The 27192-nt window shown below is 50.5% G+C and overlaps 1 protein-coding gene across 1 annotated transcript in view; it reads left to right on the top strand.

Moving 5' to 3' along the window:
- The window catches only part of XYLT1 (xylosyltransferase 1), a 296218-nt gene that overhangs the window by 193973 nt on the left and 75053 nt on the right, over positions 1-27192 (top strand). The window contains exons 4-5 of the mRNA XM_020281516.2: positions 21380-21552; positions 22741-22943. Of these exons, the coding sequence (XP_020137105.1) occupies positions 21380-21552; positions 22741-22943 (376 nt within the window). The remainder of the gene's footprint in view (positions 1-21379; positions 21553-22740; positions 22944-27192) is intronic.

Below are 27192 nucleotides of genomic sequence, written 5' to 3'. Positions count from 1 at the left end.
AGGCACTCAATAAGTGGCAACCATGTGAAAATGCTTGTCATTCCTGGTGTTAGGTGAGTTCCAGTCTCCAGACAGTTGGCGCACACACACACACTGGCAAAGTGGATGGAGAGAACGGGAGAGGAAGTCTCTTCCAATCAGAAGCCTCGCTGAGGAGGATACATGAGTTGTAAGCCCCTCATTGGCTGTTTGAGACAGGGAGTCTTCTACCTAATCGCCTCCTTCCCTCAGCTCCAACCTTGACTACTTTTCTGTACTCACTAAGCATGCACCACCCAGTGTTTAGGTGACACCTTATTAAACAAGGTTTGCCTGCAACCAGGCAAGCCACAGTGAAGTCAGGAATAAGATATAGCTTCCTGCACCACCTAATTGGATTACAAGGATCATAAAAGTACAGTGTTGACTATGAAATGTGCAGGGGATTATTCAGTAATGACTTTCTTCTGTCGTCCTTCACTAATCCTGCCAGTTGGGAATGGCTTTGGATTAGGAGAGGATCCCACTGGAAGGAGCTGTCTTTCGTGTTTACTGTTGGGCTTCCCTGGGCGTTGGGGGAGCAGGGTGGTTGTAGATCATTTGTTGGCCAGTGATGACAGCTGCCATGTCTAAGCCGGAGACTCTAATCCTCATCACTGGTCTGGATCCAGATACCCAAGAGTCAGTGGACATTTCTACCTTGGGGTCCCACAGGCATCCGAGGGTGTTAAAAAGAACCCACCAACTCTCTGCCTCCAAATTCTCCTGAACTTACTTTCTTGGTGAATAATACCACCATCCTCTAAGTTGCCCAAACCAGAAACCAAGGAGTCTCTATGTTACTTCCCTCTTAAATTCACAAGGTCACTATCAATTCTAACTCCCAAACATCTCTTGTACCCATTGCCTTCTCCCCAACATCCTGCTCTCTGCGTTAGGCCTTTATGGTCTCTCTCTCACAGTGTTACAGCCACTTGCCAACTTTCTCCCGCCTCTATTTCTTCCCTTTTCGGTCTTTTCTTTAAAAAGGGGGTAGGGAGGGAGGCTTCCAGAGTGAGCTTTAAAAAAATGTCCTTCTGCTCATGTCACTCCCCTGATTAAAACCCTTCCACCACAAAACCAGGAAATACATTGCAGCTTCAGTATTTTCTACCTTCCTGGGCCCAATCAGGCATTGCTAATCAATCACTGCACTGTTGCCTGCAGAGCAGGATTTGGCCTGAGCTTTGCTATGAATTTGTTTGGTTGATAAGAGAGATGAGAACTACTCGACATCTCAGAATCCTTCCTCATCTGGTTTCTGCCTACCTGCCTTGCTCTTGTTTCTCTCCCCTATAGTGGAGACTATAGAATTCACATCCCAGCAGTCCTGAGCTCCGCGTAATTCTGAGTGACTCATACCACCATGCTTTTGGACATGCTGTTTCCTCTGCCTAGAATGCCCTTCCTCACGTGTCTGCCTGGGAAACTCTTACTTCACTCAAATTTCATCTTCTCTGTGAAGCCCTAAGATTTGGGTGTTTTTCTTTAAGGCCCTGTGCACAGGCCTTCATCTTAGGATGTGTCACCTTGCACTGAAGGTGTTGGTTTGCATGCCTTACTGGGACAGGGACAAGGCTTATGCATGTTGCATCCATAGTACCTACCACGACTTCACTGTGCTCAGTGGCTGCTTATAGCGAATGAGTGATTGAATAAATAGCGTCTATGTCTTAGGAACGCTTATTGCATGCCAGACACCAAGCTAAGCTCTCTGCCTACATCATTGTACTCCATCCTCGCAGTAGCTCTGAAAGGCAGGCATGGTTTTCTTTTTCCGTTTCACGTGTGCTGAAACTGAGGATCAGAGCCATGAAGTCCTTTTGCTCAAGGCCGGGCGGGTGGACCCAGGTCTGTCTAAACTCGTGTCCCCCCAGGGGCATTTGGCTATATCTGAAGACACTTTCGATTGTCACAACTGAAGGAAGGGCGGGTGCTTCTGACATCTAGTGGGTCGAGTCCAGAGGCACCGCTGGACATCCTGCAATGCACAGGACGCCTTGCCCCCACCTTCAGCAGAGAATGATCCAGCTCATGGCGCCAGGGTGCCCTAGTGCCAAGGGTGAGAAACCTAAACCTTTGTACGTAACTGTGGCCTTGAATGTCTCCCTGTGGCGTGTGGCTTTTTAACTGCTCATGGTGTTGCCATTGGTTTTCATTGCGCAGGATCACAAGCTGCACAAATGCAGTCACAAGGAGCTGCCCCCTCCCTTTGGTCACATGAGGATGGGCTTTGAGGGTGCGGACATGCGTCCAGGGTGCCTTTTATAAATCTTGGGATTTTGCCACGAAGCCATGACAATCCCCAAACAGGCCAGATCTCAGTGCAAGCCATCTCCCCCGTCTGTCCGTCCCCGAGGGGTCCCCCCAAATCCCACTATCTTATGCAGATTTCCGGCAGCTGAAATGCGTCTATGCAGATTGCTTTTTTTCTTTTTGCAGATGTTCTTAAGAGTAAGGTAAATATGTAATTTAAAAAAAAAAAACAAAATCCAGAGAACTCATGATCGGAATCCGCTGCAGCCACATGAAGTCGACAGAGGGTTAACAGCACCCAATTTATTTTCATCAAAAAATTTGAACTTTGGTCCTGGAATGCAACTTAGCTGCGATTCTACATTATTTATTATTCATGGGGCATTGTAACTTACCACAGTCTCTGAGTAATCTTTTTAAGCCTGCCAAAGGAACCGGTGTTAATTGCTTACACTGGAACATATTTGCTGTTGCAAATGTCACACCATAATTATATCCCATTTCACTGTCTGACAAGTAATATACTAAAAGAAAATTGGGTTGTTTTTTTTTTTTTCCTCCTTCTACTTCTTCTTCTTCTTCTTGTGATGTGTAAAACTATTCCTGGAACCCTTCAGGCAGCACACAAGGTTCTGGACTCGTCAAGAAATTAGTTAGAGAACGTTCTGGGTTGGCCGATGATAACGCACACAAGCAGCGTCTGCTCGGTGGCCCTGGCGAGCTGGGTGGTCACGCAGAGCTCACACTCCACCGGGCCTGGCTTTGATTTATTTTTGCTCTGCTTCCGCCATCTTCAAACTTTTAATAGTTTTTGAATGAGGGGCCTGCACTTGAATGAGGGCCCCCCTCCTTTGTAGGGGGCCCTGCTGGTCCCAAATAAGGGAAAGGAGCCGGGGACGAACATAGTCCATGGAAACTGTGATTAAAGGGCAGGGGATAGTTGATGGTTGGGGAAACGATGAGGATTTCAGGGGTACAGACCAATTATAAATTAGAAAATGCGTGTGTGTTGTTGTTGTAAGAATCAGTGACTGGTGGTGAGCTCATGCAGGGCGAAAGGTCTTTCTGGAAGGCTAGTTACTATATTTGGTAGCCTGAGCTTCTCTTAACCCAGGGATTGGTCAAGCACAGCCCGCAAGCCAAATCCAGCCCACCACCTGTTTTGTAAGTCAAGTTTTCTTGGAGCACAGCCACACCCATGTGTTCTGGTCTTGTCTGTGGCTGCTTTCTCCCTGCAGTGGCAGAGTTGAATAGTTGCAGCAGAGAACCGTATGCCCTACAGAGCCTGAAATGTTTACTGTCTGGCCCCATGTCGAAAACATTTGCTGACCTCTGTCTTAAACCACAGGGAGAACTTCATCCACCTGGCTGCAGGAGAGACTGAAAAGTGCTGTCCCAGCCAGGCTGCCACTGTCCCCTCTCTAATTGTATATATAATAGAGGGGGGAATGGATTTTGACACACGGTTAGCTGTCTCTGCCACACCCATTTTACAGATTTGAAAGCGGAGGGGGCTTCAAGAGGTTGAACCATTGGCCCAAGGCCACTGAGCAAGTGAGTGACAGAGGCAGGACACAGACAGAGAGGCCTGCCTGACTCAAAAGCGTAAAGTACATGTTTTCTATATTGTAATAGCTTCGCTGCACCAAGTAACAGGCAAGTGTTGACTGAGTCGTCATCTTTTGCACAGGGTACTGGGATAAAACTGGGAAGAAAACAAGCTGATTCACGGATGATCTCGCACTGGAGGGGAGGTTAGGCGGGCACACGATGATCCTCAGGGAAGGCGCGTGCTGCTAAAGGTGCTTGTTAGGTCATCCACTTATTCGTTTAAGAAATGTTTAGAAAGTTTAGGCCAATAACTAAATGACTTCACCTTTGCCTGTCCCGGTGCCTCAGTTTCCCTCATGCACCTGACCAGTTGCTGATAGGATGTGATCAACAGTGAGAGGACATAGCCAACAGCTACTAGATGGCTAACATATGACATACCCTTTAACTACAATATACCAGTTAACCTTCCTTGGTATTTAATTTCCACTTTTCACCTGAGGAAGTTGAGGCTGAAAGGTTCTCCAAACTTCTCCACATAGAGAGGGTAGCAGGTGCCAGCTCTAGAATTTGAGTTCAAGCCTTTCTGCCTTCAGGAGCCCAGATATCGAATCACTGTATTACTCAGGGCAAGGTTAGCTGCTATAACGAATGAGTGCCTCTGCCACAGAGAGGTTCATGTCTCCATCCTCCACCGTTCAAAGTGGATGTTCCCGATTGAATCTCTGCCAAGTGGTGACTCAGGGATCCAGGTCCCTTCCATCCGTACCTCCACCGTTTTCAACACACGGTCACCAACCTCTTTTGCACCCAGACTGTGGAGGGAGGAAAAAAGCATGCAAGGAGGTGTCCGTGGGTCAAGCCTCGAAGTTGTGCAGGTCACTTACGATTCCGGTGTATTGGTTAAAGCCCGGCCACTTGGCCAGGCCTCACTGCAAAGGATGCAGGGAAGTAGGTTCTAGCAAGTGCCGTGGAGGAAGCATGGGTGTGATGAAGAGCTCACTTTACCGCTCTGCCCAGACTTGCTTCTTCTCCCCTTCGGGCTATTTCCAGCAAGCCCGAGCCGCCTGGCCCCTTTGAAGTACACGTGACCACGTGGCTCTCTTCCGGCAGAAGGGTCACCTTCCCGGGCGCTGGGAACCCATCTCCGGGAAGCATTCCTCTGTGAACGTGGCTGTGCGTCTGACGGGGATGCGGGCACAGGGGGAGGCAAGGTTAGTGATTTAGTTGTCATCGGCTGACAGGTTAGTCTTAGAATATGTTCCCTGCAATTCAAGGCTCGCGCGCGAGAGACGGAGAGAGGCACTTAACAAATGTCAGCCTTTCTTATTTTTTTTTTTTTCCTGGCACAGCTGCCTCACGCTGACCCTGAAGCATTTGTAGAGAGTCTCTGTGAGATTCCATCAGCGCCTCATCCCGGTCACCCTTGGTGTTCTTGCTTTGCCTTCCCAGCGGGATCTTAAGGTTCTTAATACCTTTAAGGCAGGAAGGAGCGGTAGCTCTGGAATCAGATGCACCCGGGTTCAAATCCCAGTTCTGTCACTGGCTGTGTAATCTTGGTCAGGTTACTTAACTTCTCTCAGTCTCGACACCTTCCTCCTCTGTAAAATTACGATGGCACCTTCCTCCCAGTGTTTGAGAATTAACTGGGGGGAAAAATATGCAGCCAACCAACTGAAACACTCTAGACCCCATACGCGGCATACAGTAAGAGCGTTACAAAGTGCTAGCTTTTATCGATATTGTATCTCTGGCAGGCTGGACGTACACATTGTTTCTTAGGTCAGCATCTTTAGCAGAGTCCTGCTTTTTTCCAATCGATCAGCTTCCCGTAGCTTTATTGACCAGAGGACTGGGTTCTGTCAGTACTGGAAAGGGGCGATGGCCGGTGGACAGAGACAGGGACCCCAAAGCAGTATGTCAGGGGGATAGTGTGGGGTGGACGTGATGATTATCCACATCGTGGTAGGGAAGTGACTGTGCAACCGCGAAGCCACACGGCAGGAGGCAAGGCACAGGGACGTCTGGATCATCCGGCCAGCTACTGCTTGAGTGCCCACTGTATGCCAGGGGACAGGGAGCCAAAGGAAAGCCAGTCCTCGCATTTTCACATACCTTCAATGCCACGCAATCTGTTGCTTTCGAGAAAAGGAAATAAACAAGCAAAGGCACATTTCCTGCCCAGGGTGAGATTTCAGTCATAGCTGGAGAAACAAGCAAATGATTGTTATCTGCCCAGGCAAACGGGCATGGGAAGAGCATCACAAGTCAACACAGACATTGGCCCGAGTCCCCTAAATGCATGCAGACTGCTTCCAACCCAGGCCACCCACTGCTCCTCCCAGGCGAGTTGTGTCCAAAGTGCCTGGGTGGCCTGGCCTGGGTGACAGTTTGCTCAACTTTCAGTTGTGCTCCTATTTTTTTTTTTTTAATGGCGGTTTCAACAAATTCCACCCACTGATGCATTGTTTAACCAAATGTCATCTCTCTGCCTTTCTGATTTAAGTGTCATCTGTTAGGTTTACACGTTGGTACACCCATGAAATTAACACTACACGTGTTCCCGCTCGGAGCCGACTAAATCTAATTTAGTTTGTTTCCATTGTCAGTGGCCTTCCCAAGCTGCAGTAGTGCAGGTTCTGCCTACTCAAAAAGGCTTATCTTAACCCCATCCTGTCTGAAAACTCCTCCCTGTCCACTTTCCCCCTGGAGTTCTCTAGTCTGGTATCTATCCCGTGTTTCAGATGAGCTTTCTCTGCCCCCTCAAAAGTCCATTCTCAGCAGCCCCCCTGCTTAAATGAAGCTTCCAAGGCATGGTTGAGAATTCAGGGTCTCTTTGGTCTTTCAGGCTAAGAGGCTAATCAAGGAGTGATGGGAGGCGAATTGGGACGAGAGCTCCAAAAGCAATGTCGGGGGACTTGATTAAGACAGGTGCTGTGGCCGAGGGATAGTTACTCCCACGATGGCACTCTGATGGTGAAAGACAAGGCATAGCATTCATTCAGTCCACGTTTATTCAGAGACTTGCTAGGAGAGGGCCTGTGTCCCTCTGGTTCGGTGCACAAGCCCCGATGTGTCACCCGACAGCAGGCATTTCATAATTATTTCTTGGATAAGTCATAGGTTCATCCTGTGGGACACTGTCTTCCTCCTTCCACTCCCTCCCCCAGGGTGTGGCACACTCACAGGCATTTATAGTGACATAGCAAATGAACGAATGGATTTGTGCTGTCACCTGCTCAGGAGGCTTTTAAAAGTTTTTTTTTTTTTTTTTTACAATGGTCTTGCATTGTTCTCATGGAGGGGCTTAGCAGAGACGGCTGCCCTAGGCTGATGACTTCTGGTCACTCCTGGGAAGGAACATGACAAAGTGGCCTACAGTGTGTAGTAAGAGCAAACTTGAATGGGCTGGGGATACGAGCATGCAAGCATGGCCTAGTCGACCACGGCGGGGACGGGCGGTCGTATGGTTGCATAATGACAGTTTCCACCTGGGTGAGAAGTATGTTCCCTGCCGACGCAGCAGTCCTGTCTCTGAGGGCAGAACTGGGCCCTGTGGGTGAAGGCTCCGGGTGGGCGTATGTCGGAAACAGTGGCTCACAGTCAGTGCTGCTATATAAGGCACTGAGACTCCCGTCTTTGGAGGCATTCAAGAGAAAGCTTAACAGCCCTGAATCCTTTGCTCATTATGGTTTTGTCATTACACTACAGACATTCTGAAAATACATAAAAGCACCCAAGGAAAGTAAAAAGTCAAATGAAAGCCCTTCCCCACTCTCCCCTTTTTTTTTGATTCTTCAAAGTGAGACCCTTGCCCTCCTGGAGACCTTGACCCATGGTCTTCCTTCCATCTGCAGCAGCACTCTCTTTGCCTGGCTCCCTCTTCCTCTTGTTTCGGATCTCAGCTTCACCGTGGCTTCTTCAGAAAGGTCTAGGACTCAGTCTTTATTAGGTCCCCTGTCCTGATCTCTCTCCTCCACTGACAGTGGGTACTTTCCCTTCGTGGCGTCCAACACCTTTTGTAAAATACGTTTGTCCATTCCCCCTTCCCATCCTCACCGGCCTGTAAGCTCCTTGCAGACAAACTCAACATTGTTGTTTTGTTCGCTTGGGCATCTCCTGCGCCTGGCAGGGCGGCTGCTCCTGTGGGTGTTCTCTGAACATTCGAGAAGGGAGGGAGGAAAGGAAGGATGTCTGTGTTCATTGACAAGGAAAAGATGTCAGGGGTATATTGTTGGAAATAGAATGCGTATGACAAAGCAGAATGTATAGGATTGCATTTAATGTGAGTGTGTAAGACTATTTGGAAAAATGTTCACTGAAATGCTAACAGTGATGGTATTTGGACACTATAATATCTGGGGTTTTTTTTCTTCTATTTTCTTTTCGACTTTCTTCATACTGTTCTGTGTGCTTGAATTTTCTACAGTCTGTATTCTCTGCGTAGACAGAGAAATCAAAGAAACAGTCAAAAAGCACGTAAGGAGTGAAGCCAGACGGGGTTAGAAAGGAGCTTCTCCGTGGCTTGATCCCGGCATGCCTCGGTCTCCAGGTCTGTGTATGAAAGTGTCACCGTGAGGCTGAGCCCAGGTCACACCCAGGCAGGGATATGGATCTATTGAGATTCTAACTCACCCGAGACGCTCGCTGTTGCCCATGGCCACGAACCCTCTTGCGCGTGTGTTTGCACGTCCATTTCTTTCTTCAACAGGAATCTGTTGTGGGTCCCAGGTGCCCCTGACATTGTCACCAGGCATTGCCCTAGGCCCTGGGGAGGCCCAAATAAAGAAAACACCATCCCTGCCCTCTCGGAGCAAAACTGAACGCTGTATTGGGGTGGCGATCGCTGTCGCTGCTGTTGAAATAAACTGAAGAGCCCGTTAGCAGAGTGCTTGGCCGAGAGGACCACTACGCTTAGAGATTCACCCGGTGCTTGTATCTCGGGGGGCAGGATGACAGAGTATTCTGGAATCAAGTTGCCTGCACTCAAATCCCAGCTCCGTGACTTCCCAGCCGTTTGGCCGTGGGCAAATTATCTACTCTCCTTCTGTGCCTCAGCTTCCCCATCTGTAGAAGGGGAACAATCGCAGCACTCACCTCATAGGTTTGCTGCAAGGACTAGAGTGACCAGCAGAGAATAAACCCTGCACAGACGTGAGCTCTTGTGATTAATCCTGTCTGCATTATGTGACATGACAGCATTAACGTGACGAATGGGAAACAATTTGGGGAAATGTCCCTTTTTTAGAAGAAGGCACCTGCAGAACATATTTATGGTTTATGATCAGGAGGCAGCGTTAATGGCCCATAATGTGATTACTATGAGGATTTTTATTAGGAAAATTCCAACCAATTTGGCATTAATTAATGTACTGTTAACTTTAGAGTGTTACTCACTTAATCCTTGGAGAGTTGGAGAAAATAAACCTGTTGTCAAAACCCTTACCCTGAGAAGTAAATAAGAGTTGTTCCCTCCTCGAGAGGCTCCATTTGTAATAAAAATAGATGAGTCACTGCGTTTTTTTCCATGGCAGTATTTATTGAGCCTGCGAGTCCCTTCAAGAGAGGAGAAAGGAGGACAGAGATGAAAATGTCAAGCGACAGAGAGGCTCGTAGGAGAACTTGCAAACGGCAACCTCTGGGTCAGAAAGGCAGGGAGTGGGGGTGGAGCAGGCGTTCTCGACACACCGAGCCCAGACCATGGGGGGGGAGGGAGGGTGGCGGCTCCTTGGCCCTGCCTGTCCTCACTCCTCACGGTGAAGCAGTGCGTCTCACGTCCCCCCACCTGGGCACTTGAGGATGTGTCCTGCCCGCCTGCCGTCCGCTCCTCAACCATGGATAACAAGCCTGTTGTGAGGGCTTGCCACTCTCTTCCATTGCAGTTCTTAAAGGGGTGCCCAGCACTCCACATGGTGCCCCGCTGTCTTTCCCTGCCTGAGTCATGCCATGCCTCCCCTGGGCCGCTGGGTCCCAGCCGAGCTGGCCTTCCCTGATGTCCTCTTATCTGCCGTGCTCTCATTCACCACAGGGCCTTTGCATATGCTGTACTCACCCCTCTCAGTTAGTTAACTCCTCACTCAACCCATAGCCCAAGGGATGTATCTCTTGCCTCCTTGGGTAGTGCATCAGTGTGCTCAGGCTGCCATAAAAAATGCAGTAGCCCAGGTGGCTTAAGCAACAGATACGTGTTGCCTCACAGTTTTGGCAGCTGCAAGTCCGAGATCCAGGGTGCCAGCATGGCCGGGGCTCTGGTGAGGACTCTCTCCCCAGCTTGTAGACGGCCGCCTTCTCTCCGTGTCCTCACATGGCAAAGACAGAGCAGGCTCCCTGGGGTCTTGTCTTATAAGGGCACTAATCCCATTTCAGCCCAGGACTCCACCCTTACGACGTCATGGCACCTTAATCACCTCCTTGAAGTCCACATCTTCTCACAAGCGGGGGTTAGGGTTTCAACATGTGAACCGGGGGCGGGTAACACAATTCAGTCCACAGCAAGCAGTGTCTTTGGAAAGACAGGCTACTCCAGCACTGAGGAAGAGAAGCAGAGGCTTCAGGACGTTAAACTTTGCTGTGGCTTCACGTGAAGGTTGATTGGAGGAGTGTGGTGGAAAATGGGGTGGGAGAGGGGAGAAGAGAAAATGCAGTCACTTGCATGTCATTATTTAAGGCGATACTAGTGAAGGCCACCATTTTACTTACTTTCATGTATTGGTCCTGGACATATGTATGTGTTTATTTTCTGTCTTTTCAGGAGAGCCTGCTTCTCATAAGCAAAGGCTCTCGTGGCACGTGGGTGGCTCCATTACCCACTCCCAGAACAGTGCCTGCCCGGCACGTCTTAGCTACCTGTTCCAGTCTCTCCTGCTGGGCAACAAACCATCCCACACTCGGTGGCATAAAGCCACCACCATTGTCTTATGCTCATGGATTCTGTGGATCAGGAGTTTGGAAAGAGCACGTTGGAGACAGGGGAAGACGCAATGGCCCCATGTTCAGAGCTACTGCACGGTACCAGGCGCTTTCGTGAGCACACGATTCTGTGGATTCCTCCGAACTGGAATCTTTGGGAGGTTATGTGACTTGTCCAACCTCCCAGAATTAGAGAGGGGAGAGCCATGGTTTGACCCCAGCTCTGTCTGACTTCAAGGCTCAACTTCTTTCCACTGTGCCACGTTGCCGTTCTAGAGTGGCTGCCTGTGTTGACCAGAAATGGGTCGGCCATCTTGGCAGGAAACCTCCTGCCTCCCAGGGAGATGAGTGCTTCTCCAGCACTGCCCCTCCTGGTTTCCCCAGGGGCGTTGGGAAGTGTGAGGAGAGGTTGTTAAGGGGATTAGGGATGTCACATGTTCTATATAATGCATGGGACAGCTTGACTCAAAGAATTCTCTCACCCCCAATACCAGCAGTCCCTGTTGAAAAACGCTGCTAGAGAAGGAAGAAGAATGTGTGAAATATTAATATTTCAGATGTGCTGAAACCATCTGAAAGGGTGCTCAAATACAGTACGAGCTATTGTTTCCTTGCATGGTTCCAGCTTAGAGTTAAAAAGCCCCCATTGTAGTGTCTGGAAAGTAGAGATTTGAATCCTACTTGTACAGGTTGTTAGCCGGCCAGGTCAGGTACTTGGAGCCTTAATTTCCTTATCTGTGAAATGGGCATGGTGCGAACACCTCCCTCAAAGGTCTGCTGTGAGGAGTGAATGGGGCAGGGCCTGTTCTAGCAGGCTCAGGCCAGGGCCTGGCACACAGGAAGGAGCAGCGTGACTGTTGTCACAGTAGCTCTTTTATCCTCGATGCGCCAAGAAGGAGAAGGCAGCATCAGGGCGCTGGGTAAGAGCTCGCGGGCCGCGGCGCAGCGTTTCGCGGCTGGTGCGCGGCAGGCAGAGCGACTGGGACCCAGTGAATTGCGGCGGAACGTAGCATACGCCATCAATATCCATCCCACCAGCTTCCATTTATTGAGCAGTACATCATTAGAATATCCCAGGGCTCTCAACAATAAAATCAATAAGACGGCTCAGCCATGGGCTGTGGTTTAATAACTCCAGACTTGAATGGGGGGAAGAAGATCAGTGAGCAGGAAAATGTCCTGAGTGCTTGGTCGGGAGTGGAGGGGGACGTTGTCTCAGCGCGGGAGGGGAATAAGGAACGAGCTGGCCTCCCGTCTCTCGGGAAGCAGGTGGCTGGGGGCATGGGAGGCAGCGCCCAGCGACGGGTTTGGGCAAAACCCTCCGTCTCAAGAGATGAGGTTTTTTTTTTTTTGTTTTGTTTTTGTTTTTAAGGTGGTCGAAAAGAAAAGAAGGTATCCCAGACGTGGTTCTCAACCCGGACTGCACGTTGAAATCACTTGGGGAGCGTTTAAAAAAAAAAAAAAGACCAATACTGGCATCCCACGAACTAATTAAATTAGAATTTCTTGGGGTGGGGCCAGCACACGGGTTGTTTTTCTGAAAAAGATGTTCAGATGGTTCTACAGTGCCACCTAGGCCGGAGGTTTGCAAACAGAATCGCCTGGAGAGCTTGTGACAACAAGGATGTCTGGTCCCCCAGCCCGAGAGTGTCTGATTCAGAAGGTCTGGGCGTGAGGCGGAGATTTGCATTTCCAACATGTTCCCCGGTGTTGGGATGCTGCTGGCCGGAGTCCACGTTTAGAGGGCTTCTGTTCTAGAGCAGTGATTCTTGACCCCAAGCGTCTTTGCCCCTCCCCACTCCTCCAGGGCACATTTGTCAATGAATGGAGACATTTTTGGTTTTCTCGCAGGTGGCTGGGTGCTACTGGTACCTTGTGGGTAGAGGCCAGAGACGCTGCCAAACATCCCACGGTGCACAGGACAGCCCCCTCCACAGCGAGGAATTATCTGGCCCCAAATATCACTGGTGCCAAGGTCGAGAAACCCTACTATGGAGCCGACAGTGGTTTAGAAGCCACTCAAGAATGTGCCATGTTGGTTCCAAGTGAGCTTAGCATGGGAGCCGAAGGGAAGACGGGGGTGCTCAGGTTCTTGCTAGCCAAAGTGTGGCCCGTAGAGGACGGCATTTGAAATTAGAACAGTTTGAATCTTCCCCCCTTGTCCATCTCCTGGCTCTGTGTCTTTGGGCAAGTTCCTTACCCTCTCTGAGCCTGGGACAATTATCTGCAAATGGGAATAATCTTCCTGTGCAGCGTTATTATGAGAAGTAAACGGCCTGTGAAGGAACCTCACGAATGTTAGGTGCTCAGCAGAGAGGAGTGAACATCCAAAGGACAGTGTTTCTTAGCAGACCCGGTCTGCGTGTAGCAGGGAGTTGCCTGCCTAAGAACCCACCCAGGAAAACTCCCATCAAACCCTCCTGGGCCCCTGAAGTCAGCAGGGACCCTGAGCCGGGAAAATAAAATGTTTTCTGGACCTCTGAGTTCTTCTGTGATGTCTGGAGCTGCCTGAGCATCGCTTTGCACTTGGCCTTTACCCCCTCTCATTTGTTTAACAAACTCAGCACATCCTAGTTTGGAAGCAAGCTCATGGAGTCTAATTAATATTCCCCAAGCTTCCTTCACAATTCCGCCTTCACAATTCTGGCATATCCATGTTCCACCTGCCTTGTTATTCTTGTAACATTTTTACTGCAATAGACTCACCTTTATTTTTATGTCAGCAAATTTTATGTTAAAAGTAATTTTGCATCATGGCCATAAGTGGAAATCTTGCTGTCACTGCCCACGAGGTGACAGCAGCCACGCAAATGAATGGGTAAAATCAGAACGGTGGCATTCTGTGCTAGTGAAGCATGCCTGACGCTGGCCAGAGATGCCCAGTCCTGTGGACAGAACCCTTCTTGTCGGAAAAGGAAGTTCAGCAAGCGAATGCTGCTAAGGGTGTGTTTGCATAGGCCTCTGGTGGGCTGATCAGAAGGGTTGAATTGAGAAGGGACTTACAGTCCCACCCTGATTCAGTGCCATCTGATGTCCTGTGTGTGCACCACGTGCGTCTTCTCTGGGGGAGCTCTGACATCCCAGTAAGAACAGGAGCTCTGCAGTCAAGGCCGGGTCCTGGTCTACCACTTCCCAGCCGTGCAAACAGTTAGAAGTTTCAGTGCAAAGGCGAGGACTCCAGAGTCTCACCACCCGGGTTCAACACCTGGCTCCTCCATGATCAAGCCGTGTGGCCTTATTTTGCCTCGGTTATGGCTGTCCTTACAGCATCGCTTGACAGATGAGGAAACCGAGGCACAAGAGCCAAAGTGACCTGCTAATAGACAGTGGGTCCAGGGTACAGACCCAGGCCGAGACCCTGTGCAGAATAGCTGAGTTAGGAAGTACAAGATGGGTTCCTCAAAATAAAACATTAAATATAGTGACCTTACCATCCAGCAATTCCATTTCTGGGTACGTACTCCAAAGAATTGAAAGCAGTGACTGAACAGATATTTGCACACCATGTCCCTAGCAGCGTGGTTCATGATAGCCAACAGGAAGAAGCAACCCAAGTGTCTATTGGAGAATGAATAAGCAAAGTGTAGTATATTCATCCAATGGAATATTATTCACTCTAAAAAAAGGAATGAAATTTGGGCACAGGCTGTGACGTGGAGGAAACTGGAGGGTTCTACACTGAGTGATTGTATGAGTATACAAGGTCCCTAGAGTAGTCAGATTCATGGAGATAGAAAGTAGACTGGGGGCTGCCCGGAGCTGGGGAGGGGAGAATGGAGAGTCTTTGTGTGACGGGCGCAGAGTTTCAGTTTTGCAAGGTGGAAAGACTTCTGGAGGTGGGCGGTGGCGATGGCTGCACTGCAGCGTGGATGTCTTTATCGTTACTGAACTGTACACTGAAAAATGGTTAAAATCGTAAGTTTTATGTTATACAGGTTGAATATCCCTTTCCTGACAATTTGAAAACTGAAATGCTCCAAAACCAGAAACATTTTGGGCGCTAACATGATGCCACACATGGAAAATTCCACACCTAAGTACTCAACACAAACTTTGTTTCGTGCACAAAATTATTTCACATATGGTATCAAATTACTTTCGGGCTACTTGTATAAGGTGCATGTGAAACATAAAGGAATTTCGTGTCTAGACGTGGGTTTCATCTCTAAAAGATTTCATTATGTATATGCAGATATTCCAAAATAAAAAAAAAAAAATTCCAAAACGTGAAGCGCATCTGGTCCCAAGCATTTCGGATAAGGGGCACACAACCTGTATATCTTTCACCACGATTTTAAAAAAGAAGGGCAGGATGCTCAGTAGGGCCGTGGCAGGGAACTCAAAGAGGGCTTCCCCCAGGAAGGGTCATTTCTCCTGAGACCCGAAGGGTGATGGCCTGGCCAGCTGTATCCTTGGACCTGAGTTCCCTCAGCTCCCCTCTCTGGACTCCATGAGCCCCACTTCTCCTTAAGCAGGGCTGGAGGTGATGTCACAGGTTGGAGGGAGTCCTGGGCCCTAGGCTGGACCCTCCCAGGAAGGCTTGGTGCTGGGGAGCAAGGGTCCGCAGGCTGCCCCCAAACCCCAAGGGAACGGGGGACCCTGCCCCAGCCAACTTGCTGGATGGGTGGAGACAGTCACGTGCCACCGCTCAGGCCTGAGTCTCTCACTCCGGCCTCCCAGGGCCCCGCACGTGGATGCAGCTGTCTGGCCTGATCCGTCAGTCACAATCATTCTCGGAGGCCTCTGCCCCGAGCTCATCGCTCTGCCAGGCCCAGGGGCCAGGACAGGGAGAAGGGCATGACCTTGGCTCTCGGGGAACTAACTGACAGTGATCAAGGAAGCCACCCTAACTCTCGAGGGAGCACGGTCTTCCATGATGAGGTTCGAATACCAGACAATTCAGAAATTTCATCTCCCTCCCACATAAAGTACAGGTTTTGGAGTCCGGTAGAGCCAAGTGTTGGTCTCCATTCTGATGCCCATCAGAGAGGGCAACTTTTCATCTGCTGCCTCCCGGCCTCAGAATCCTCCACGGCGGGATGTGGGTTATAAACGTGGCACCTGCCTCCCGGGGCCTTGGGCTGACTAAATGAGATCACATACAGGCGGTGCTCAGGATATATAGTACATGCTTCGTACGTGTTTGGTGGTGTCACTAGTCTGGGAGTCCACGAAGCCGGGGTAGGGAGTTGACCTGCCCAGGGTCCCATGGCCGGTTCACAGCAGAAGCAGGATTTGAACACGGTTTGTGGCTTTGCATCCCAGGCTCTTGCAGCCACTTGCCTCTGCCTTTTCTAAACATATCGAGAGCAGGGAATTCTTTCTGGGCACCGGACAACTCCCGGGTTTCATCACCAAAAACCTGTTTTAAATTTTCCAAGTAGAAAAAAGGCATTTCCCACCCAAGCCTGACAAGGAAGCTGGAATGCATAAGGGTCTCTCCGGATAACAGGACTCCTGCTCCCCTGCGACGTGCATGCCGCTGCTGTGAAACTGTCCCCCATCTCCGATCACACATCACCCTGGGTCCCAGAGCGAGCAGGGACGGACTGCTCATCCCATTTTACAGATGGAGAACCAGCCATCAGAGAGGGACCGTGTCTTCCCGAAGTCCCTGTGGTGGAGGGCCACCTCTAGCCCCCAGCTCTGAATCCCGGCACCCGCGTCGTGCCGGGCAGCAGGGAACTGGTGGCACCCCAGCTGGGAGCTTCCTAACCCCCGCGCCATTTGCATACAACCTCGTTTCCACTTCTCTCTGTTCCCAAGACCCAACCAACCCTCTAATTTGGAAGCAAGTCAGAAAGTGCCCTTGGAGCGGCCGGAAGAGGCCCTTTCAGAGTATAAATAGAAGCGAGGGCTTTGTTGGTGGAATAACTATTCCAGTCGAGCAGCTCCTTTGCATTTGTTATTAATTGTGGTCTGGGCGAATGCTGCAGAGAGAAATTCCGGTCGTGGGTGTTTATTTGCAGGCAGCAGGTTCCAGCGTGTACATGGCCCTGGGAGCCGGTGCAGCCTCGGGGTGGAAATCTGGAGCTGGACCAGTTGTTGAAACCAAACTTGATCCTGATCACTGGGGATAAACAGTTTAATAAGAATGGTGATGATGATGGTCAGGTTTGTTGAGCATTTACTACAGGCCAGGCGCTGTGCTCAGTAATGCCCGTGAATACCCGTGTGAGAAAGCTTCTGTTTCTGGACATACCCATTTTACAAATGAGAAAACTAAGGCTTGGAGAGATTGCATATCCGGTCCAGGATCTGCCCGACCACAGGCTTCACTCTAAACCTCTGCACCTTGCATTCTCCTCCCAGATCATATCCCTGCAAGGCACCACGCCCATAATCGTCACCAATTATCACGACATTTGCACAGCGCATTGACGCTTGCAAAGCACCCTCACCTCTGCTATCTCTTTGGAGCCCGGGGGTTTGAGCAACAGGGTTGGCGTCGCACGGCTAGTTAGCGGTGGGGCCCTCCATGGCGCCCCCCCCCCCGCAACCTTCACACCTGCACTGCGAAAATGCACTTGGTATTCTCCCCCATAAAGCTGGCTTTTTAACATTCATCTGAAGTCAGCCTCTCCTGCTGCCTGTAATCACTCTGATTTTTCCACTTATTTTGTGTTTTGTGCCGTGGGAATCTGATTATATTGTTAAATTCATAGGTATATATATACACACACACACATATATATACACACACACACACACATATATATACACACACACACATATATATATATATGTGTGTGTATATATATACAGGAGCTAGGCAGTGTTTGAGTTTTGGTCTTTCACAGGGCTCCGTGTCCGTAAAGACCCACGCGGCTCTGGCCCCACGTCATTGCCATTTGTCCTGCCGCTGAAAGTCAGCTGACATTCGTCTAGGACCAGACTTTCCTCTTCATGAAATGGGGATAGTCTGATGGAGCGAAGTGACAATGGCAGTGCTCTGGGGTCACAGACTCATCCATTCTCAGCTCAGCCGCTTCTTCACGGGGACCTCTCTGAGCCTCTGCGTCCTCATCCTTACAATAGGGAGATAATAGCTCCCTTCTCACCGAGGTTCGGACGGAAGTAAATAAGATCGTGCACAGAAATCGCGTGCCACACAGCAGGCTGATCTTTCTCCCCCCTCCCACCCTCTCCTCCCCATCTCCATCTCTCCCCCTCTGTGTGTCTCCTTTCTTTTAGGTAGTTTTGTTCCTTCCCACCCACCCCATCCTCAAAATAGCTGTCCTCCAGAAGAACTCTGGGTTCTTTGTTCCCCACTTCTCTTTGCAGCTCCCCAGACTATCACGGTCTGACCCAAGGATGACTTTATATTTAAGCCGAGCAAGCTCTTTTGCTGGAGTGATTTCCTAGGACTCCCTCCCTTTCTCCAAAAGGAAAGCCTCCATGTCCCTGTCTGTCTGTTTGTAAATCCATGCAGCTTTCTAACACCCTGAAGAGAAATTGCAAGAGGCTTTTCTCAATGTCAACGTCCAAGTGCCTTTTAAAGGTCAGCGTGGAGTCTTCACACCAACCCTGTTTATCTCCCGACTCTTTGCTTCGTCAGAGGGAGGGTGGAAATAGCATGGCTAGTTTGGACTCAGCAATGCTTGGTGTCCCCTCCCACCCCTGTCCTGCCTCACTGTGTGACCTGGGAAACGTGCCGACCTCTCTGAGCCTCAGGGTATGATGCATTCTTCCCAGGGCCGAATAAGGACGGATGCAGAGCCCAGCGCATCCACAGCATACATACATGGCAGGTGCTCAGCAAACATCAGCTCCTCTGGGCCAGGGCAGCCACTCTTCTTCAGAACGCATTCGTTCATGCACTCACTCCACAACCGTGGCGGGAGACACTCATGGCTAGAGGCAAAAGCAAGGTTGATCCCGAAGGCCCCATAAGCCGTGAGTGGATGGATGATGGCATCTGGGATGGTGGGTTGCCGCCTGCTCTGCTCGATGGGTAGTTGGGTGGTTTGCTGTACGTTTGGATGGATGAGTGGTCGGATTTGGATGAACGGATGGATGGGCAAATGGACGGATGGTTGGTTGTAAAGATGTAGCCTTATTGATCACCTAGAGTCAGCCTCTCGTGCAATACAGAAATATACCTCCAGTACCTCTGGCAGTCCTTATATGCCTGCCTGCTTGCCTATAGTAACTAACTTTTACGATATTTCATTAGCAGCAAGCGTAACTGTTATAAACTTCTCCCTCCAAACTCTGGGTATGATAATGTAGTATATATTCGTGGTTATGGAATATGCTCTTTGGACTCAGACCTGGCTTGGATCTCAGCTTAGCTAATTAAAATGGTGCGACCTTGAACCGATCCCTTGAGCTCTCTAAGCTGTGGTTTCCACATTTGGAAAGTGGGGGCCATGGCACTGCCTCGCGGCATCGTTGTAGGGATTAAATGACATGACGAATGTCAAGGGCCGATCCATGCCCATGCTCAGTAAAAGGTATTGTCCTCGTACTGAGCCCAAACGTACAATCCCGTGACTTTGTTTTCCCAGCAAGAGCCAGATGTGTGCAGGATACTGTTCAAGTGTTGCGTGTTTGATGACAAGCCTGAAGCAGCCCCTCATCTCTTGGAGCTTATATTGTCGTGGAGCGTTCAGACGACGAACACAATTTTAGACAGTGTTAAATTGAAATAGGGCCAGGTGAAAGAGACCGAAAGATGTGGTGGGTGAGGGGCAGGAGGCCTTTGCTTGGACTGTCAACTAGTGACAGAACGTCGAGGCCATGCTGAGATCTGGGCGGAGGGCGTGACGGGCTGCAGGAACAGCCAGTGGAAGGGCCCGGGGCAGAAATGAGCTTGTTCAAGGAACAGAAAGAAGGCCAGGGTCGAGGCGGAGAGGGGGCCAGTCCGGGGCAGAGAGGTCTGAGGCGTCCGATCACGGAGGCTGTGCGGTGGATTTGGACACTACGCACGTTAATCTCGCCCTGTCCTCTGGCACAGCGTGGAGGGAGCCTTGTGCGCTGGGCAGCCGTGCAGCCTGCTCAGGACAGCTGACAGACCCCTGAGGTCCAGGCCACACAGGTGGCTCAGTTCTCAACTGTCCCCGTGGACGATCTGGGACCCCTGCCGCTACAAGCCTGACGATGTTCTGGGTCCCGTAAACCTAGAACCCGTAAGAAATCAGGTTAGACCCAAAGGAAGTCAGGCCAAGGAAAGCCAGGAGAATTCTAGCTGGAATTGTGATGACCCGAACCAGGAAGCTGTGTTTCTCCCCCGTGCCTTGCTCCGGGAGTATCTGCAAGGGCAAAAGAGAGGAGTCTTGGAGGCTGATTTCAGGATAAAAGATGCCTGGAACCAGTTATCCCGGCAAGTCTGGTGCAGGGTCTAGCTGCATATTATTTCTGGAAAATAATATGTGACGGTGGCTCATCTCCAGCCAGCCTGGGCGGCCCAGGGGCTGGACCCGCACCGCCACTCAGCAGTGCTGGTTTTCCTCCCAGGTGTTGGTTTTTCTCCCAGGCGGCCCTCCTTCCGTGGGACCAGAAAGGCTCTTAGAATCTTCCAGTCTTGTGTCAAACAGAAAGAGAACCTCTCTTATCTAGTAGTTACAGCGCAAGTCTGCAGTTCTTTTTGGCTAACTAGCTTGGTTGGGTCACATGTCCGTCACTGAACAATACTGTGGCCAGGGAGGGACGGTGTTCTGACGGGCCACACCTAAGCTGTGTGACCACCCTTGGAATAGATGTGGAGTTAGATTCTCCACATCCACTGGGCTGGAAGTGGAGGAGAAGGAGGTGATGCCTCAAAAGGTACCAGATGATAGCGTTTCAGTTCCGTAGATGAGTAAGTTCCAGAGATCTGCTGTTCGAGGTTGTGCTTGTAGGTGACAGTACTGTCCTGTGCGCTTACAGGTCGGTTTAGAGGGTAGATCTCGTGTTGTCTGTTCTTACCACAGCTCAAACAAACTAATATGTCAGAAGCTGTTAGGAGAAGAAGTGAGAATGGATTGTGGACCGGCAAAAACGGCACATGTATCTTGTATTTCCTAACTTAGAACGAACTGCTTCTTCCTCTGTGGTTTGAAGATACATTCTCATAGCTCTCACCCCCTCCTGCCTTCTGGATAGTTTAATATATGTTCGTATGTCTCCACTAGCCTTTTTAAGCTTTTGGGGAGTGGACGCTAAAAGCACCCCAGTGGCCCTTTTGTGCCCGGGCAGTATGAGGGCTTCTAGGACATGCTTGGTTATGTGTAATCAAGTTTCAGGGCCCAATATGACAGCCACACCTCATAAATAGTTCCAGAGAAAGCATCAGAGGGTGGGTATTGTGGCTCACACCTGTAATCCTTTGGGAGGCCGAGGTGGGAGGATCACTTAAGGCCAGTAGTTCAAGACCAGCCTCAGCAACATGGTGAGACCCTGTCGCTACAAAAAAATAGAAAAAATTAACTGGGCAAAGCAGCACATGCCTGTAGTCCCGCTCCTCGGGAGGCTGAGGCAGGAAGATTGCTTGAATTCAGGATTTGGAGGTTGCAGTGAGTTATGATGATGCCACCGCACTCTAGCCCAGGTGGCAGAGCAAGGCCCAATCTGAAAAGAAAAGAAAAAAAAACATCAGAGAAACATCCCACTCTCCAAAGGATGGCTCACCCTCACCTCTGTGGTCTCTCGGGTTTCCCCGCAGGCAAAGCCAACAAGAACGTCCAGTGGGACGAGGACTCTGTGGAATACATGCCAGCCAACCCGGTCAGAATCGCCTTCGTCCTGGTGGTCCACGGCCGTGCCTCTCGGCAGCTGCAGCGCATGTTCAAGGCCATCTACCACAAGGACCACTTCTACTACATCCACGTGGACAAGGTGAGGTGCCTGCTCTGATTGCCCCTCGCGAGGCGTCCTCCCAGGCCTATCTTTCCCTCTCCAACACCCTCCTCCTCCTCCATCCCTGCTCCAGTGCCTCCCTTTCAGAGAAGGTGCAGAAGATGCCCAGCTGCCTTTGCTGAGAGTGTGTGGTCTTGAGCTGCTGTGTGTGCATGTGCATGTGTGCATGTATGCATGTGTGTGCGTGCCTGTGTGTATATGTGTGTGTGCGTGCACGTGTGTGCGTGCGTGTGCGTGCATGTATGTATATGTGTGCATGCATGTTTGTATATGTGTGTATATGTGTGCGTGGATGTGTGTATATGTGTGCGTGTGTGTATATGCGTGTGCATGTATGTGTGCGTGTGTGTTTATGCGTGTGTGTGTGTGTGTGTGTGTGTGTTGGTTTCAAAGTTCCCAGCTGTGACATTCAACTTTCTCCATAAACACTGTTTTTCTCACCTCTTCGCTGCCCGGTGCCTTCTGCCTGGCACTCACGCGTACTCTGTGGGAATACCCACCCCAGAAGCTGGCACACTTTTTCTATAAAAGGCCAGAGAGTAAACGTTTTAGGTTTTGTTGACTGTACGCTGACTGTCGCAGCTACTCAGCACTGCCCTTATATACAAAAGCAGCCACAGAGGCCATGTCAACAAATGGGCGTGACTGTGTGCCTGTAAAACTTTATTAGCAAAACCTGCGGCAGCCTTGCTAACTCCTATGCTATCTTGTCCAGAGGTTTCTGTTGGTTGGCTGATGTGACACGATTATGTCTTTAGCCAAGAAGGCAAAGGGGATGTTTTATGCGAAAGGTCTGACCCAGAACAGAAACTCCACCCCAACATGCATACCAGGTTTAGGCAGAGCTCTGTTTCTTAGCTTGTTCTCCTCAGGCCACGGGAAGCTGTCATATATGAAAATGCAGAGTCCCAGGCAGCACCAGCCCAAGCCTAGGGAACCCTTAGTTCAGAGGTGGGTCCCGGGAATGTGCCTTTCCAACATCTAATGTAAAACTTTTAAAATCATACAAGTTTGAGTAGCAATGCAGAGAGACACCCTAGGCCAGAATCAGTTTCTCGGCAAAGTTCACTCTGCTCAGAAGTACTGTCGACTAGAAGAGAAGGGAGTGGGGGCATGTCTGGGTGTTTTCTGGGCTGCTGAATGTCACCCTTTCTCTCCCGGGCCAAGCGCTCTAATTACCTGCATCGGCAAGTGCTCCAGTTCGCCAGGCAGTACGGCAACGTCCGCGTCACCCCCTGGAGGATGGCCACCATCTGGGGGGGAGCCAGCCTCCTGTCCACCTACCTGCAGAGCATGCGGGACCTCCTGGAGATGACCGACTGGCCCTGGGACTTCTTCATCAACCTCAGTGCAGCCGACTACCCCATCAGGTAAGGCGCCCGGTGGCCCCAGGCAGCCCAGCGTGAGGTCCCGCTGCCCTTCATCGTAGCTGGGGAAACAGGAGGCAGAGGCGTCTGCTTCCTATCCAGAGATGCTTCTGCTTCCTTGAGATCCCTCAGAGAGCTCTTGCACAGTCTCCATAAGATCTCTCAGCATAGGATTCAGATTGGACCTGAGAATCATTTGTGCATTCATTCATTCATTCATTCATTCACTCATTCAACAGAGATTTATCGAGCGCGTTGTTTTCCTAGTTCTGTTCAAGGTTGTTCCAGTGCACTAAAGAGACTGAAACCCCTACCAGCGTGGGGCTTCCGTTCAAGTAGGGAGTCAGGCCAGGCACGGTGGCTCACACCTATAGTCCCAGCACTTTGGGAGGCTTAGGTGGGAGAATCACTGGAGGCCAGAAGTGCAAGACCAGCCTGGGCAACATAGCAAGACCCCATCTCTAAAATTAAAAAAAAAAGGGAAGGGAGACAAACAACAACCAAAAAAAGTACAATGGTGTGTTGTAAAAATAAAGCAAAGGGCAGAAGTAGGAGAGAGTTGTTATAACTGTTTTGACAAGGGTGGCCAGGAAGGTCCTCACAGATGAGACTAGAAGATGATGAAAGAGTGAGTCACTTTCTTTGCCTACGGAGAAACAAGAGACATAAGGTCAGAGAGTACACTGGGGCTGGGTCACGGAGATCCTAGAATTTGGCTGCTACTCCGAGCACGGTGGAAGCCACTGGCACGTTTTGAGCAGAGGAAGGACCATGTCTGGCTTCAGTGCTCAGCTGGAAGGGGGCACAGAGGAAGAAGGGAAGGCGCCTTGGTGACGGTGTGGGCAGCATCACAAACGGGCGTATTCACGGCGTGCGAGTCCCTTGGGCGTGTCTGTTTGGCCCTTTCCACAGTCTAACAAATGAGTCAGTTACCCACATTTTATAACTGGGAGCGTGCGTATGAAACGACAGATTTCTAGCTGCTTTGCAAGGCCCGCCCGCCTGGTCCTTTGCCTGCCCCATCACCCTGGTCTGGAGCTGGCGGCGTAGCCAGCGGCCCCGGGGTGGCAGGAAACACAAGCGGTGGCAGCCTTCACACACCACCGGGAAGGCCTGTCCCTTTGCGCGGACATTGAGTTTCAGCTCTTTAAAACAGACCATAGCAAAGAAAAGCCCCTAAAGATCCATCCTGTAAGAAAAATAAAAGAGAAAGAAACTGAACCCTGTTTCCCACGGGGAGGGCAGCCCTGACTGTGACTGTGTCATCGTCCTGATTTGTTGACAAGGGGAAAAAGGCAGTGGGTGGGGTGGAGGCGATGGCACAAGAGCGTTGGGGACAGCATTCCCAGGAGAGCTAGATGACGGCTTCTTTAAGAAGTAAACTTTTATTAGGGCTGTTTCCAGACGTGCGTAGGAATATCAAGAATAGCATGGTGAGCCCTTGTTTGGGTCAGTTCAGGACCAGTCTTGTATCCGGACATTCACCCTCTTCCCCCACCCCTGCTTTATTTTGAAACAAATCTAAGATGCCCTATAGTTATGTCTCATATGTATGTAAAAATAATATGTAGTCTTATATATATTGAAATATTTTAACATATATCTCAAAAAGATAAAGTCTCTCTCTTTTACCGTAACATCAATATGATGATTACACCAAAAATATTAACAGGCATTCCTTAATGTCATCAAATACCTAGGTGGCATATTCCCAAGAATTTGGGTTTGGGACGGAGGCATGGGAGGAAGGGCTCTCTGTAAAGCCAGAAATGGCTTCCTTCTCCTTCACAGCATGGTCTTTGGCGCCTGACGTCAGCCCCGGGCTCAGGGGCATCCCGTCCTCTGCTGAGAGACCCTGGACCCTGTGGTGGGGCAGGGAGGGGCAATCTCTGGTCAGTTTGGACAAGATACGACTGACGCCCTTGAACCTGAGGAAAAATGTCGGATGCTAGAAAGACACCTGTTTTCTTTTGTTCATAGGAGAGCAGGGATAAAAGGGATTGGTTATAGAACATTGCTGGCAGATTTTTATTAACGCTTACCATGATTTGTTCACTCATCCAACAAACATTTATTGAGCAACTACTGTACTGTGTACCAAATAGTGCATTTCATGAACAAAAGCAATGCAGCTGCTTCTACCTCTCCCCTGCTCGGGGAGCACGTATCGGAGTTGAGAGGATGCAATTAGATAATCGTGCAAGAGAGCCAGCATGCAGGAAGTGAGAGGGCTATAAATAAAGGAAGGTGTGGGAGTGGAGAAAAACAGGAGGGGCATGGGCGGGGATCAGAAAGGCCTCTGAATATTCTGTTTTGAGACCTGAAAGAAAGAAGGGACCCATTTGCAGGGAAAGCCAGAAAGAGAAGATCATTCTAGATCAGGGTTTACCAGCCATGGCACTATTGATATTTGGGGATAGATATCTCCTGGCTGTGGGCCATTCTCCCATGCGTTGTGGGATGTTTAGCAGCATCTCTGGCCTCTGCCCACCAGGTGCCAGGGCACCCCCTGTCATCCACTTGTGCCAGCCACAAATGTCACCAGACACTGCCCGATGTTCCCCTGGGGGCCAAAATCGCCTCTATGTGAGAATTGCCATTCCTCATAGAGGGACCTGCGCAGTGTGGGTCAGAAATGAACATGTTGCGTTTGTGAAATTTTAAAAATGCACAGAGTATAATAAAAGCATGAGAGCAGGTGAGTTTAGACAAGTAGAGAGCGAGAAGAGGTTAGAACATTCTCACTCCATCGTCCTGGAAAGGGCTGACTTCAGAGACGTCCCCGCATGCCGAGCACAGCAGCTAACGTGGCAGGTGCTTCCTTCCATCCTCGCAGCAAACCTGTTTTACAGATGGGCACACTGAGGCCCAACGTCGTGGGATGAGTCCCTGGCAGAGCAGGGATTGGAACCAGTTCTGTGTGGTTCCAAAGTTGGTCTTCTGTCTGCTTGAAGTTGGCCTCTTGGGCTGTCGGCAGGCCCAGACCGGCGAGATGGCCCCGGGCTGCCCAGAAAGCACAGGAGGAAACAGTCCCGTGTCTTGAGCTTGTGGCTGGGTGGGGTAGTAGTTAGTCCCGCTTGCTGCAGGGAATGCCGAGGGGGAAGGTACTTGGAGGCCCCTTGTCCCCAAGTCTGAGGAGCTGTGCTCAAGGCTTCCACAGTCTTCCTTGTCTACACTCGCAGTGAGGGAGCCTCAGAGGCCATGTCAGCCCAGGTCAGGGGACAGTGCTGGGACAGAGACCTCTTGAGGCCAGGTAGCTGTGCCCATCAGCACCCCCGAGAGGCCCTGTGTTGTGTCGATTTGTAAGTCGAAGCCCCATACCTGTGGCCACTTAACCTGAAGAGGCCAGCTCTGCCCAGCGTCCAAGAGGCTGAGCGCACAGACTCCCTCAGACTGCTTAGGGTTCGAACCTCAGTGCCGCCACTTAGCTAGCCGTGCCACCAGGGCGGGCAGCAAATCCAGTCTCTGTGAAATTGGAGCATAATAATAGAACCCAGCAGCCTGTCGGGCACTTGGAAGGTGCTCAGTAAGTGTCAGCTGTTTATGTCTAAGCTGCAGCCCAGGTTGCATCTCATGTCTCAGAAATCCCTTCTTAGACCGTGTGCCCAAGCTATTTTGGGGTTCAGGGAAGGGAGTCATCTGTACCCAGCGGTTTTTGTCTTGATGCTCCGGTTCACTCCGTCTCTCCCTCTCCCTCCTGCTCTCGTTTCCGTGGCGCCACCCCCTCCCCGGTTCTGCCCACCCTGGGTTGCCAGGCCCATGGCCACAGGCGCGTCATGCATCAAGCTCTGCTGGTTCCTCGTCCTGTTTGTTTCCATGAAGTCGCCCCGCACAAAACATATGAATTTTGCAGATGAGTGGTTTTATCCCGGGCATCTCTGATAGGTTTTCACTTCCCATCTGCCGCCCCATCTGGAGCTCCCCAAACCACGTCTGCTCCCGTCCCAGGAAGGATGAGCAAACTTAGGAGCCCGAGAGGCAGGAGTGCCCACATCGGGCGCGTCCAAAAGGCTCTGAAGAGTCGGGAGACACCCAACAGCAGAGCCAGCCCACGGTGGCGACTGGGAGCCGTTCTGTGGCTTGACGTCACCTCTCTGTGTCCCCTGCTGGGCCCCACCTGGGGGGGACCAGACCCTTCCTCTCTTCGATAGGAGAGACTTGCTGGTCCTCACTGGTCAGCAGCCTTGTTTAGGCCCTGGGCGCAAACAGCCTCGTTCCGGATTCCGTGCCGTCACCAACTGGCCGAGTGCAT

Source organism: Microcebus murinus, chromosome 19, assembly GCF_040939455.1.
Source record: "Microcebus murinus isolate Inina chromosome 19, M.murinus_Inina_mat1.0, whole genome shotgun sequence".
Taxonomy (NCBI): Eukaryota; Metazoa; Chordata; class Mammalia; order Primates; family Cheirogaleidae; genus Microcebus; species Microcebus murinus.
The sequence above is the reverse complement of the archived record's forward strand: the minus strand, read 5'-3'. Positions and strand labels throughout refer to the sequence as shown.